Source organism: Garra rufa, chromosome 1, assembly GCF_049309525.1.
Source record: "Garra rufa chromosome 1, GarRuf1.0, whole genome shotgun sequence".
Classification (NCBI taxonomy): domain Eukaryota; kingdom Metazoa; phylum Chordata; class Actinopteri; order Cypriniformes; family Cyprinidae; genus Garra; species Garra rufa.
Window position 1 is genome coordinate 44,433,382 of NC_133361.1, and position 15,166 is coordinate 44,448,547.

Genomic DNA, 15,166 nt, shown 5'->3' on the forward strand with positions numbered 1-15,166 from the left:
CAAATGAAACATCTCTAGTTGAGTAGAGAGTATTAATTCATTTTGTTTGTGTTAAAAGGCGATCTGACGCTGAAATGTGCTCGTTGCTGCTGTTGTCAGTGACGGCATCTCATGCACAGACAAGCGCTTCAGAGCATTCGTTCAATTGAAACCACAATATAAAATGCACACAAACATGTCCCTGCTCTTGATATACAGTCACTGATGAACACATTTGGTTTTAATGAGTAATAAAACCCAGAAGATGTGACATGCTTAACAAATAACTACCACCTGATTATTCCACTCGCAAGCTTTCAGCAGAGCTGCGTACATAATGACTGTCCTGTTGCATTAAAAACATTTCTATATAAATTCCATGTCAATAAATTAAACTCAGTGTACTGTTGAAGATGTCATGCTATTTCTGGTTTGTTTCACCAAGTGTGGTGTAAGTGCAATTTTAAAAGAAATGTAAGCACATCATTTAGAAAATAGGATATAGTCACGAAATCGGAATTGGTCATCATGCGTCCTTAGAGTCCCAGCCTCAGAGGAGACAAGAAAGCAGTGGATTTATTGATTTATTCAGTGTTTATTACACTGCTGCCACACAGATCTAATATAAACCTATACAATATAATGTAAACATTTCTTTCCCAGCTCTTCACAGACATAACCAACTGTTTTTGTAACTCTTTTGTGTTTTTGTGCATATTTGACAGTTTTGCGCAATAAGACATGAAAGATAACTAGTTTAGTACCTACTTGCCGTGCGACAGCTGCTTTTAGTGCACATGCTTCGAATGTATGCGTTCAGACAGCAGTGTATCAGATGTTTAAACTGATATGACTTCAAAATGCATGATTTCAGTGCAATAGACATGATAATCAAAACCAAACATGTTTTTTAGTAGAGTATCTGATGTACGAGCTGTAAAGGCACAGCTCTATTCTGGAAAAGGGGGTGGGGAGCAGCAGCTCATTTGTGTTTGTAAGTGACATGCACGGAAAATGCATGTGTTTCAGCTTTCACTCAAAATAGGCATTTTCCAAATGATATAATAAATGATCTTGGGGTATTTTGAGCTGAAACTTCACAGACCCATTCTAGGGACACCTGAGAGTTAGGGTGTGTTCACACTTCTTGTTCGGTTCATTTGGTTAATTTGGTCTGGTCCAAAAAGGAAAATTATACATTTGGTCATAGTCCGCTTAGCATTTACAATATTCCTTTCATGTTCCCGTTTTACATGTTATAGTACATAGATCGATTAATGACACAACATTACATTGACATTGACTACGTTTACATGGGCACGAATAATGCGATTATTTCCAATAATCAGAGTAAGGACTTAATCGCATTATGATGTTTACATGTCAAGAGCAAATTTCTTCACTCCGGTTTACATGGAATTTCCATTATTCCTATTATTCCTATTGTCCGTCAATGAATTGCATTATGTTCATATCGCGCAAAGTCCAGTTTCCTGAGCTCCCTAAAAGTGTGTCGCCGCCTTCGCCGTCGTCGTTTCTAATCTACAGACAGGCGCCAGATTATTTTCTCTAACCGGGGGCTAGTCCAAATGTGGGGGTGCTAAGAAAATAATCAATATTCGTGACGTAAAAGTTACTTAATGAAGAAATTGTGTCTTTTTTCTTTTTAAAGAAAAGCAGCTCTGGTAGCCTACAAACCATATTTAACAGAAGTAGCCTATAATTTAAATTTTATTTAAAACGGCCTTTTAAATTATATTTAAAACTGACACGAACGAAAAAAATAGACACAAACTTAAAACAAGCCCTGCATTCCAGCCCGAGCCCGACGGGCAGCAAGAACAGAAACGTGAAGAGTGAACAGAATGGATTTTTTTCCATTTTTAGCCCTGTTTGGAAGTGGACCTAGACCCATCTTTTTAGCAGTCTTGGTCCGCTCGTTCACACTCAGATGAACTGCACTAACAGGGCAATCGCACCAGAGTTCTTATTTATCGAACCAAACATGAAAAGTGTGAACACACCCTTATATTGCATATTGTAAAGAGGGACATTATAGGTATCCTTTAGGATAGAAAAATGTGGTTTTACAAATGCTAGAAACATGGTTTTCAAAGAAACGATTGCTGTCAAATAGCACACCTAGCTTCCTTAAAGTCATACTGTCTTATTTAGCTGTGAGTTGTATTGGAACCCAAACATGGCAAAAGTGTGGTAATATGTGCTATTTTTGAACCTGTTTATTTGCACAATACCACTGATCTGGTGCAGGTCAAAACACACAAGGCCACAAAACCAAACGACCTGTTTGAACTCTACCCAGAACGCTCTGCTTCAGAGTTCTAGGGGAATTCAGACACCTGATGAATAGGTACTTGTTAAAAGTCTAAACAGCAATGACATGGCTCTGGAAGTCAACAAAAGTCATGCTGAAACTAGGTTTGAATTTCAGTCCAAACTGAAGTGGTGGGGGTGGTGTTTTATAATTCATATAAAAAAGTCCTGTACGACGTCTTAAATGTTGTCTTCTTTTCCAGATCAGGTTTAATCTCATCCCCAGTGTAAAAGACGACAGCTAGTGGGTGCATGTACATGTGGTATTTTATTGTGGGCAGCAATCATGTGATTGTTGGTCTGATGGTTAAGTATAGCTTGGTAACGCATGTTTGGTTTCATGCAGCTGTTTTTTAAATGACATGTTTCCACTTGGTTAATCTGGAGTTTTCATTTCAGGAAACAGTTTTTTGTGTTAATCTCTGCTAACTAGTGTACAATAACTGGTACTTCTTAAAAAGCACATCATGACTAACTTCAGTGTAATTAAATCAATGATTTGTGAAACAAGGGCAGCATTAGCTTCCTGCCGCAACAAAACTGTATGAAGCAGAAGTACTGCTTTCAGAATTAAAAAAAGGGTTCCGTTCTGACTGGACAACACAATACACGTATGACAAATAGCGGAACTTGGATCAAATGCATTATGTTATAAAAAACGAATGCGTTATGTGACATTCATCTTTCGTTGTGCACCATACCTGGAAGTATTATCGTTTACATGTGTTTTATACTTTATCTTACAAAGGAACAGAAAGACGGTTGTCATATTCAAAGATTAGACGCTCAGAAAAGCTGATGAGAACACGTGGCTCTGTTTATCTGAAGCGCTAAGTTAAGTTTAGGCCGGATGGGTTTCACTTCCTTACGCTCTGCATTTTAACCACTGCTATCTAGCAGTCTCATCTGTGATGAAGACTGTTTCCTTTACTGTGTGTTTCACAGGTGCATTGAATGTAGCTTCCTTTAGAGTTGAGATACAGTAATGGACAAGGTGTTAAGTAGCTCCTTGGATATACATATGTGGAAGCTGAATGACTCTTGACGTTGAATTTCATGTATGTAGAAATATACATGGCATATATGGCATGCCTTCACAGTTTTCAAGCACATTCATCTGTTGTTTATGTTGTTGTTTTTTATTGCAGGAAGTAACATTGTGTGATTCAGGGGAAGTTGACGTGATGTCTGTGCACAGCTCTCTTTTTGTTGTTTTGGGGTTGCACGTGAACACAAACCTGGACAGAAAGTTAAAGGACATTTATTCCCCCTATTTTTGGCCCAAGAATTTTTTTTATACTGTAGCAATGCTGGTCATTTAATATGGGTGGATGTTTTTGCATGACAGATTATGATGAAGCATGGATGCCTTTGTTTAAAGTGTTTGGTTTGGAGTCATATCAAATGTATTACATATTAGTTTTTACTCTGTTGTCTGTGTATATATGTTTGTGTCAACCACTCTAGTGTTGTCTAAGTGTTTTTTATTTACTTGAGAGTTGTGAGAAAGCCTTACTGTAAACTGTAAGGCCTTGTGTGGCTGGAATAGGCAAACAGGATTATACTCCATAGCTCTAGACCATGACTGAAATGTATGAAAAAAATGGCACTGTTTCATTCACATAACAACAAACAACACGGGCCATGATGTTCAATTCACGAACAATTGACTCTTGTGGACAGGTACTTTTTTTAATGTGTCAGCCAAAAGATTCATGCAATTGCCTCACTAGTGAAGTAATGGAAATAATCTGGCTCATTCAGTCAGTGAATCATTCTGAATACGTCACCAACCTTTTTTTAGTTATGTCCGATTCTAAATTTATTATTAGGGATGAAATAATTACCGGTTTGACAATAAATCATGATAAAATTTTTCCATGGTTAGTACTACAGTTTTATATTTTAATTATTATTAACAGTGTTGGGGAAAGTTACGTTTGAAAGTAATGCATTACAATATTGCGTTAATCTATTAAAAAGTAACTTACTTTAAACTCATTACTTTTGTGATACTTTTTTGTCATTGAGCTGAGCTTGTTTATTTATTTTTAATAACAAAAAAGTTACATTTTTGGCAACTGCGAAGGCTCTTTTACACCAAAAGCCTCTGTCAGTGAATAAATAGGAAAGCAAAGTAACTTGTTTTACTAATTTGAAAAATTAACAAGCAAATTTAGAAGTAATAACTTGTTGCTTGTAATGTGTTACCCACAACACTGATCATTAAAACCGTAATCGATTACCACAATTTGAACAACTCAGAATAAAAACTACTATCCAGCATAAAGCAAAGTAGACTAAAGTATCAGTCTCATGTGTGTAGAAAAACATGGCGTAAATCTGAGGTTTTAAAAGACCCTTACGAAAATGAACCATGCTTTTATTGCAGTAAAAGTGTAGTAACCACAGTGTTTTGAAGTATTGTTTACTATTTGTATAACCACATTTTTAATTACAAATACCATGGTTAGTGTAGCAAAACAATGGTTCATTTGTGGTTACTATGGTTTAACTATAGTAATCATATTTTTTTAGGTTTAATTTGTGGTAAAACCATGGTTTATTTTCATAAGGGGAGTACTAAGGAAATTATTTAAATTAATATATGAATTAATTAAATGAATGTAGCTCTAAAGGTTCTGACTGTCTTCAGAAAAGATTTGATGGCATTTTGTTTTCATCTTTGCTCCAAAGCAGTGTTCTTAATAGCAATGCTGCTTTGACCACGGAGGATATGGGAAACTGCTCTAATTCTGCTGTTCCATAATCACCACCTAGTGTCAGAGAGTGGATTTACGGAGAGTTACATTTACATTCAGCCTGTGTAGTTTTTGTCTGGCCGAAAAATTGACTGAATTTGCATGCCCTGCTGTAAATTTTGACTGGTTGATGAAAAACAAGCTTAAGTCGATTCTACACATTTAAACAATTTGGATAAGGTGTCTAGAATTATTTATAGAGCAAATAAAACACATAATCATTTATTAATCAGTTATCATTTTTATTTAACCATTTTCTTTATTTAAAGGCTGAAATGTGATTGACTGAAACCTTTTCAGAGTTTTATTGAACATCTTGTACATGTTATTAGATAAACTGTTGTCAGTCATGTTGTCATTTAAAATCCGGACATCATTGGTACTGTTATTGTTTCAGTGTTTATGCAAACAAAAAGTCATTTAATTAGTTTTTTGTTGATTTTAAATATAAAACGTAACAATACCCCCGATAATACTAATAACCGTGATCATATTGGTCACTATAATTGTGATTAGAAATTTTTACTCCTGTTTTATAAGTATTTGGTATTAATATTAAAACATTCAGAAGTTGGGTGTTTTTAAAATAATAAAATAAAATTGGTTGTTATTTAAAGAGATAGTTCACCCAAAAGTGAAATTTCTGTCATTGATTACTCACCCTCATGTCGTTCCAAACCCGTAAGACCTTTGTTCGTCTTTGGAACACAAATTAAAATACTTTTGATAAAATCCAAGAGCTTTTTGACCCTGCAACACAACTGACATGTTCAAGGCACAAAAAGGGAGTAAAGACATAGTTAAAATAGTCCATGTGACATCATTGGTTCAACAGAAATTTAATGAAGAGTACTTGACGCATGTTAACGACTAACACAGAAGAGAAGAAATTGTTGAATAAAGTCATTTTTGTTTTCCTTGGGCACAAAATGTATTCTCATAGCTTCACAACATTACGGTTGAACCACTGATGTCACATGGTCTATTTTAATGATATCCTTACTACCTTTATGGGCACTTTTGAGGTTGTATTGCTGAATTAAGGGACATTTTGTGATTGGCATTCAGGAACCATACCCAACTCCAAACAACCAGCATTTTACTTCTTTTTTTTTTTCTTTTTTTTTCTTTCCTCCCCAAATAGGCAATGACATACATACGGCACAAACTAAACTAAATCAGATTGGAACTAATTTAGACTAAATCACCAGTAGAAAAACTGCATCATAGTTTACTGTATATATTAAACTATGTATTACAGCATGTTGCAGTGGGTGAGTTAGAAACTTATGTAACATGCTGTGTACTCAATAACCTGAAGCAGTTCTCAATGACAATCTTTGTCAAACACTTCAGAAATGTGTCAACAAAGTCCTTTGGCTTGCTAGAAAATGAGGAAGTAAATGACTAAGGGTGTACTAAGGCTGCATCTGATGAGCATTTATCCATGTAGACCGTTTTGACATCTCAGATACAAACTAATGCAAACACATTGAATCAGGTTTCTTTGTGGTGCACATCAAGCATCAAAACACAACAAAAAGAAGGATTTTGCATTTTCTTGAGCGACCAAGCTGTTTGCTTTTCTGATTTTCACTGAGATTGTGTCTCACGCAAGATAAGACTGGAGTGCTAAACAGTGCTGTTTTTTGCAACATGATATCGATCACTCAAATGACAGATGACGTGACGTGTGGTATGCTGCCAAGTATACTGCCCTCCCAAGGCAAAGTGCAGTAACTACGCCAACACTGAAACTGAGAAAAATGCCTTTAAAGTTTTTTCGCCAACTAGTCGAACATGTTGACACTCTCATTCCTATCTCGTTTCTCTAAAACGGGACAAAATTGAACCAGGAGACTTTGCCACAAGACAAAACCATTGTCACAAAGTCCATTTTAAGCCTTAACTCAATTTTGACCAAATGTGTAGTTACTGCGCTTTGCCTTTGGAGGGCAGTATAGTGTCCCATACTCTGAATTTGTGCACTGCATGTAAAGTTCACTTTCAGAACAAAAATGTACAGATAATTTTCTTACTGCCTTGTCATCCAAGATGTTCATGACTTTCTTTCTTCAGTCGTAAAAAAATGTTATTTGAGTATTTCTCTCCCTATATTAGGCTTCAATGGTGCCCCTGAGTTTGAACTTCCAAAATGCAGTTTAAATGCAGCTTTAAAGGGCTCTAAATGACCCCAGCCAAGGAACAAGGGTCTTATCTAGCAAAACGATTGGTTATTTTCTAAAAAACAAAAATTCAATTTATATACTTTTAAACCTCAAACACTCATCTTGTATAGCTCTGCGTGAATTCTGTGTATTTCGGTTCATGACAGTCTTCAAAATTGTCCTACATCGCTTTGATCTTCTCTGCATGTTCACTTTGTAAACACTGGGTCTGTACTTCTGCTGCGATGTAGGACGATTTTGAAGTTGGAGGAGAAAATGAGATGTTTTTCAACATACCGCAAGTTCACACAGAGCTAGACAAGACAAGCGTTTGAGGTTAAAAAGTATATAAATTGTAATTTCTTAAAGAAAATAATCAGTCATTTCGCTAGATAAGACTGTTCTTCCTCGGCTAGGATCATTTAGAGCCTATTGAAGCTGCATTTAAACTGCATTTTCGAAGTTCAAACTCGGGGGCACCATAGAAGTCCACTATATGGAGAGAAATCCTGAAATGTTTTCCTCAAAAAATTTCTTTATGACTGAAGAAAGCAAGACATGAACATCTTGGATGACAAAGGGGTGAGGAAATCATATATAAAATCTCCTTTAACTCATCCAAGTGCACACACCCGCAGTGGGTAGCCATTTGCGGCAGTACCCAGGGGAATACTGAGACTCAAACCCGCGACCTTAGGGTTACAGTTCTGACTCTCTAACCTTTAGGCCAGGACTGCCCCCATTTGTAAATGTGTGTACTATAGAACATTCATTTCCTTTGAAACGGTATGCGTTGTGAAAAGTCATTGACATGTTTCTTATGATGTTTTTCTCATGTTTAGGGATGATAAAACAGTTTCTGAGAGATGTGGACTGGGGAGAAGTGGACTATCTGATCGTAGACACACCTCCAGGAACATCTGATGAGCATTTATCCATTGTGCAGTATCTCAGCGGCGCTGGCATAGATGGAGCCGTCATCATCACCACCCCGCAGGTGAACAGCAACACTCAGACACGTAAAACGCTGTGCATGTTCCAGGAATTTGCTTTTGCTTCTCATGATCTAGTTTGCATAATAAAAATAAATATTAAAAAAAGATTCAAATTTAAATATTTGCATTGGACAAAAACAGTGCAAAATGTAGTTCAAATGTTTTGAAGTGTGATGAACATGAGGTTTTCACACTTAACTGAAGGTTAAAAAAATTGTTTATTTCCTGCATGCTAACAGTGAAGTGGAACTCAGTGGTGTGAACGACTTATAAGACAAGAAAAAAGTTCTTTATGTCTTCAGCAAGTTGAACTTTTTAATTGCACACATGCTTAAAGCCCTCAACAACATTACTCAGAACTAGGAATTTGAGCTATGCAGTTAATTATCAATCAAACATGATTAACGTTTAGAGAGACTTTCACTGCAACTCCGTGATAGGACACACAAATGCACTTTTACACTTCCTTAAAAAATTGCCAAAGGTCATTGTTTTTTTTAGGGGGGTAAACTGTAGTGTTTTTAAAATACACTTCAGGTTGAATGATTGCTTTTTAGGTGTTAGGGTCACTCTTGTTGTGGCACTTCGCTGCCCCCTCTGCACATAAGAAGAAAAGTATCCGCCAACATAAACTATTTTGTTGCGTTTGTAAAGCGTTTATAGGAATAATATGTAATAATCCTTATTACAGTAATAAGTTGACCCATTTAGATTTTATAATAGAAAATTAAGAATTAATGAAAATAAATGTATTATGTTGTTTAGTGATTCTTTAGTGATTGTCAAATAAGACTGAATGAATTCAAGGTGCACTTTTTCATTATGCAAAATGCAGGTTATAAGCATTTTGGGTTTCTTCTCACTATATTCTTAGCACTGTATTAAATACCCTTAAGGACCTTTGCAAAAGTAAAAAATATAGACTTTTATGTGCACAAGAAACCATTAAACGTAGCATATAGGACAATGCACACTGATCCACCTATTGTGCATTCAGCCCATTTCCAGGTGTGGTTTTTTTGTCCGCCAAAGACTTGTGTTAAAGAGACCTAAGACCGTGAAATATGGCATACTGCTCTCATGAAAGCCAAATTTTAAACACCTTTTTTTTTTTTACAGTAGTCTTTTTTTATAGAGCCTTGAACTTGGCAGGTTTTATGCCATTAGCCCATTTTGTGCCATGGTTTCTCTCCCGCCACAGAGGATATGTAAGATTGGACATTATGCCTTGATGTTATCATATTAGAAGTACTACCATAAGAAAAGCCTAATTTGGAACAACTAGATCTCTGTTAATTCTTGTGTATCCAGGCATGTAGAAGTCTGTATTTTTTTATTTATTTATGTATTTTATTTTAGTGAGAAAATCAATTAAAAAATTCTTGATAAAAAAATAAAAAATACAGATGATTGTACTATATACCAAATATAAAGCTGAAAATAATGCTCCATTTATGTTAAATATGATCTGAAAATCTACTGGGAAGTTTGGTAATTTAAGTCTGGAAAAGTCTGGAAGTTTGAAATGGAAAATGTGTAGGAACCCTGTTATTAATATGTAACCATATGTTTTGTCTGCTGTATAATTTTTTTATTGTATTTTTCATTGTTCCCTTCTCAAAAAGGAAGTCTCTTTGCAGGATGTGAGAAAAGAGATCCGATTCTGTAAAAAGGTCAAATTACCCATCATAGGTGTGATTGAAAACATGAGTGGCTTTGTTTGTCCAAAATGCAAGGTATAGTATGTGCTTAAACGCAGTATCTTACAGCAAAACACAGCACACATCACCCTTGACGTATTCTTGACGTAGTATTTTTTTGTGTAATTAAGTTTGAGATTGTCTTGTTTTTGTTTTATTTTTTTTTTTGAGATTATTTTCTCACCCCTATGTCATTTCAACCTGTATGGCTTCCTTTTCTTAACGCAAAAGAAAAGAAAAATTTAAGTCCCCGTGAAATCAAAATGGAAGTTTTTTGGCTTTTACCATGAGTATGTCGCATTTACAAGATATACACATTCAAAACGTACAGCCTCTAACTTCCACCAATACGGATCAACTATTTTGATGACATCACCCTGCACTTCAGCTTCTCATTAAACATTCTGTCCAATCAAATGCTCTCTAGAATCCGAAGCATTCCGCCCCCTACACTATAAATGGAAACTGAAGCTGCGGCTGAAATCGGTCACTTGTTCATAGAATTAGAATTTTCTGTATGGTGAAAGGCACGTAGTGTACTATATAGGGAACAGGGAATAATTCAGACAGTGTAAATATGCTTTCCATTGGGGGGAAAGAAGTATGGTTTTGCATTGTTTCACATGAACCACCGCAGCATGCACAGTCTGCTCAGGTCTAGAGATTCGATAGCATGGAGCGGATCATATACGTGAATCGACGCAGGCTTTAAAACATATTAAGCTCATTTGGATTCTACATAGAATGGTATTTTATAGCGATATGGATGAGATTGTGGCTGTCATAAGCTGTCAAATGCGGCTTATTGGCTATTTTAACTAAACGCTATTGGCTACTTTAAAAAGTGGGTGGGGCTGCTTGATATGCCCTGCCCTGTTTTCCTGTTATAGTTTAAATTACGTCAACACATAGAACAACACTGCATGATTTAAAGCACTTCAGGGGACCTTTAAAGAGTGTCCTGTTTTTTTACAATTAATTGGTACTAAAGAGGATGCGAAAGCACCATTATGTATCAGGAGGGAAGTCAATTCAAGTCGATTGATCATATGATGATTTGTGACTGATTTTACACTACTGTTTGCAGTTTGTAAGCTATTTAATTGAAAACAATTAATACATTAATTAATCAAGGATTTATTTAATTAATTGAGCCTTGGTGAGCATAAGAGACTGCTTTCGAAAACTACATTTAGAAATAGGATTTAGGATAATGCAGAGACTGCCAGTGTGGAATCGGTTCAACACTGCAGCTGGAATTGCTGGCCAGTTCAGTGCTGAACAGGGTCTGGATATGTCTCAGGATGTTTAAGAGAAGTTAGACTGAAAGTGCATCCTGCAGTGACCAAACCTCTTATCAGCAAAGAGAATCAAAAGACTAGGCTCATCTTTGCTGAGGAGCATGTTTTATGGAGAAAGGAGAACTGGCCCAAAGTTCACTTAAGTGATGAAAGCAAGTTTAATTCATTTGGGTCTGATGGGAAACATTTTATTTGGCGTCAAATGAAGCGCAATTGCGTAAAGAAGTCAGTGAAAGGTGGAGGGGGAAGTGTCATGGTTTGGGGGATGTTTTTGCAGCCTTAGTTGGCCCTCTTTTACAGCTATATGGCAGGGTGAATGCAAATTGTTTATCAGAACCTCCTTCGGCAATATGCAGTACCTTCTCTGCAAGCATCTCCCTCGCAATCTTGCAATTTTCTTTGAAGCTAAGAACACTGAAATAATGAAATGGCTGGGCCACAGTCCTGATCTAAACCTGAAAATCTTGGTGAAGAAGCTTACTACACTATTCAAGAGAGTGGAAGAAGTGATGTCCTGCGGCCACAGATCACACCAAAGGCTTCTACACTTCCAAATAATTTCTGACAGCTGTAACCCTCCAAAGTTTTAGTTGTAATCTTCTTTCATGCTACAGTGATTGCTGTTCTCTAATTTTGATCACTGTGATTTCCACAAAATAAAGGTTTTTGTTGAAATGCCTTGGATATTTTGTCAAACATGCTAGTAGAGCAATGGTATACCTTCAGCTGATATTTCTTCAAAAAAAAATCGTATAGTATAGTTTTTCTAATTTCACTCTATATCTTCTTAATTACTTTTTTCTGTTTATCCAGCTCATAAAAATACTCAGAATAATGAATTCACAAGTTACTGATCCGTTTTGACTTTTGACAGTCACAGTTGCCAACAGCCAATGGAAAGGAAGATTATCAGGGAATAACAGCTTGAATTCTATGTACAACCTAAGTAGACTTGTGTGGACTACTTTGATGATCCCTTTTCTATTGAGTTCTATTGTACTTCCATTCAAATAGCAATTTAGTAACATGTTCTATAGAAGACAAAATTCATTAGTGTTTGGAACGACACAAGGGTGACTAAATAAAATGCAGCATTGTGGAATGACCTGCTGCATTATATATTGTTTTTGATACCCAGTTTCTTTCTGTTAACAGAACACATCACAGATATTTCCTCCAACCACAGGAGGAGCACAGAGAATGTGTGAAGAACTAAACCTCCGTCTTTTGGGCAGAGTACCCCTGGATCCACGAATAGGTACAAAAAGCTTTAATCTTTTACCATTCACAAGGAAGGGAAAGTTTAAAATCAGATTAAATACAAGAGTGATGAAATATTCTCCATTTGTTCCGCATTAAGTGGTGAGTACATGAGGAAGTTTAACAGTTTGGGCCATAGCTCTGCGGTGCAATCCATTTCTTTATTTTGTGAGAGTATTTCCTTGTTTTTATATTTACAGCGTGTAGTCAGTGAATCGTGTATCAAAAAACTCCCCGTGGTGGTTCTTATAAAGCGTCTGAAGACAAGTCAACAGCCAGCAGTTTTTAGTTCTCTAAATGCACTTCTGCTTTTTGCTTTTCAAGGGAAAAGCTGTGACGAAGGAAAGTCTTTCCTGACTGAGGTTCCAGACTCTCCTGCTGCTGTGGCCTATCAGAATATTGTCCAGAGTAAGCAAGCATCTCTTTACAAACCTGCCTCACACGAAAGCTAATAAACTGTCAGTACTAACCATTCTGGTAAAGCTGCTTTGGCGCGTTACCTAACAGTACTGGTAATGACAAACCAAGAATTTCAACCTTTGCCTGAGGTGAAAAAACAGGGTGAACTAAAAAAAGGTTAGGTTACACCTTACATTGAAGGCAACAGCTACAAAGACTAAAATATAAACACAGTAAATATGTTAACATTGATTGAGGTCATTGATTTCCCCATTCCTTTTATGAAGAACCAGTTTTTTTCAGTGAATCAAGAAACTCATTGGCCATAAGATATTTAATCTTGACTTGGGTGCCAAGAATACCCAAAATAGCTTTCTGAGAACTAGTGTATTCTGATCTTGTCTTCCCCTTCCCCCTTTTTGTTCCTTAAGGACGTTGCACTTGGTATATTTTAACTTTATCCATATACACTTATCTACCACTAGGTATACTTGTTTGTATAATGACATCTTCAGAAGATGTGGTAGAAACTCATAAAAGTTCATACATGTAGAAATCAAAAATCAGAATGGAGAAAAAGTGTCATCTAAGGGATTATGGATAAAGCAGTGATTGGAGCTTTTCTGAAACATCTGAACTGTAGTTCAGAATTTACAGAGATTGCAAAAATAAAATAAAAACATTTAAAATGAATAAAAATTTATTACAAATGTATTATCATGAAAATGTTTGAATGAAATTAATTCCAACAGTTTATGTTTTTGCGCTTTTCAGAAAATTGATTGTCAAAATGTTGCGTGTAGTGCTGTCAATCGATTAAAAAAATACCTAATTACACAATTTTTCTAAAATCAATCACGATTAATCGTGATTCATCAGACTTAACATTAAAGTTTTTAAATACACTTTTATATTTATATTCAATCTTCAAATTAATGTAGAAACAACATAAAGACAGTATATTTTTAATGAGTATCGTTGATATGAATATTACTGAAATCTCTTTGAAATTATTTTTTCTCTTATATTAAACCATTAACTATAGCCACTCAACATAACAGTAAAATTGAGAGCTATCAATTTTAACTTTTATTAAACTTTAAAAAATAACAACTTCTAATTTAAGTAAACTTTAAACAATCTTCACATAAACCCATTATCTACCTGTGCCTTTCAGCAAGTAGGAAATATACAGCAATTGAATAAAATTATCAAACACTAAATACTAAATCAAGTATAGATGAATCCTTAAAGCAACAAAAGTGATTTCCTCTTTTTTTTTTTTTTGTTCTTTGATTAACAGACATCATAGCAGCTGGGTTATTAGCTTATTTGGCTGCTATTACTTTAGGAGCTGCCACTGATGAACATGAGTTTGATTTGACAGGCATACTTGTAGTTTCTATTGCGCTTTAATATGAAATGGCACAGGCTACAGTGCACATTGTTGCATTTGTGTGTGCAATAGAAGCGTGCATGCTGCGAGCACAGTTTAACGGCAGACAGGACGGGTAAATTGGTTTTTACTGACATATGGCCGACAACATCTCATCCGACCACAGTTCACTGTTGTTCTACTAAAGCTCCCTCGTCACCTGTACCTTTCTCATGCTTGTTTGACTAGTGCCTGGTGCTGAAATAAAGTTGGTGTGCACAACTGAAAAGTCTCCCATTTGATGTGGTCATAAAGACATTCTGCGTCTTAAAGGAACACTCCACTTTTTTTGGAAATAGGCTCATTCTCCAACTCCCCCCGAGTTAATAAGTTGATTTTTACCGTTTTGAAATCCATTCAGCCGTTCTCCTGTTCTGGCGATATCACTTTTAGCGTAGCTTAGCATAGATCATTGAATCCTATTAGACCAATAGCATCGCGTTCAAAAATGACCAACGAGTTTCGAAATTTGTCCTATTTAAAACTTGACTCTTCTGTAGTTATATCGTGTACTAAGACCAGCGGAAATGTAAAGCTGCGGTTTTCTAGGCCGATAAGATTAGGAACTACACTCCCATTCCGGCGTAATAGTCAAGGAAGTTTGCTGCTGTAATAAGGCCGAAGCAGGAGCAGTAATATCACACAGCACATGTGCAAATGTTTACTTCCGTCAACATATCCAACGTGCATGCACAGCACAGGCAGCGTTCCTCGCCATGGAGACATTTGTGAGAGACGATTTAGAAGATATTTACTTTGGTGCAGATCCTGAACCGTATCAATTTGAACCAGAATTCACTGAAGCTAAGGTTTTGGAACGCGAAAGACAAGAA

At 36.1% G+C, this 15,166-nt stretch overlaps 1 protein-coding gene across 1 annotated transcript in view; it reads left to right on the plus strand.

The window, feature by feature from the left end:
• Nucleotides 1-15,166, plus strand: part of nubp1 (nucleotide binding protein 1 (MinD homolog, E. coli)) — a 36,170-nt gene that overhangs the window by 18,062 nt on the left and 2,942 nt on the right. Inside the window, exons 7-10 of the mRNA XM_073841225.1 lie at nucleotides 8,086-8,240; nucleotides 9,864-9,974; nucleotides 12,395-12,497; nucleotides 12,824-12,907. Of these exons, the coding sequence (XP_073697326.1) occupies nucleotides 8,086-8,240; nucleotides 9,864-9,974; nucleotides 12,395-12,497; nucleotides 12,824-12,907 (453 nt within the window). The remainder of the gene's footprint in view (nucleotides 1-8,085; nucleotides 8,241-9,863; nucleotides 9,975-12,394; nucleotides 12,498-12,823; nucleotides 12,908-15,166) is intronic.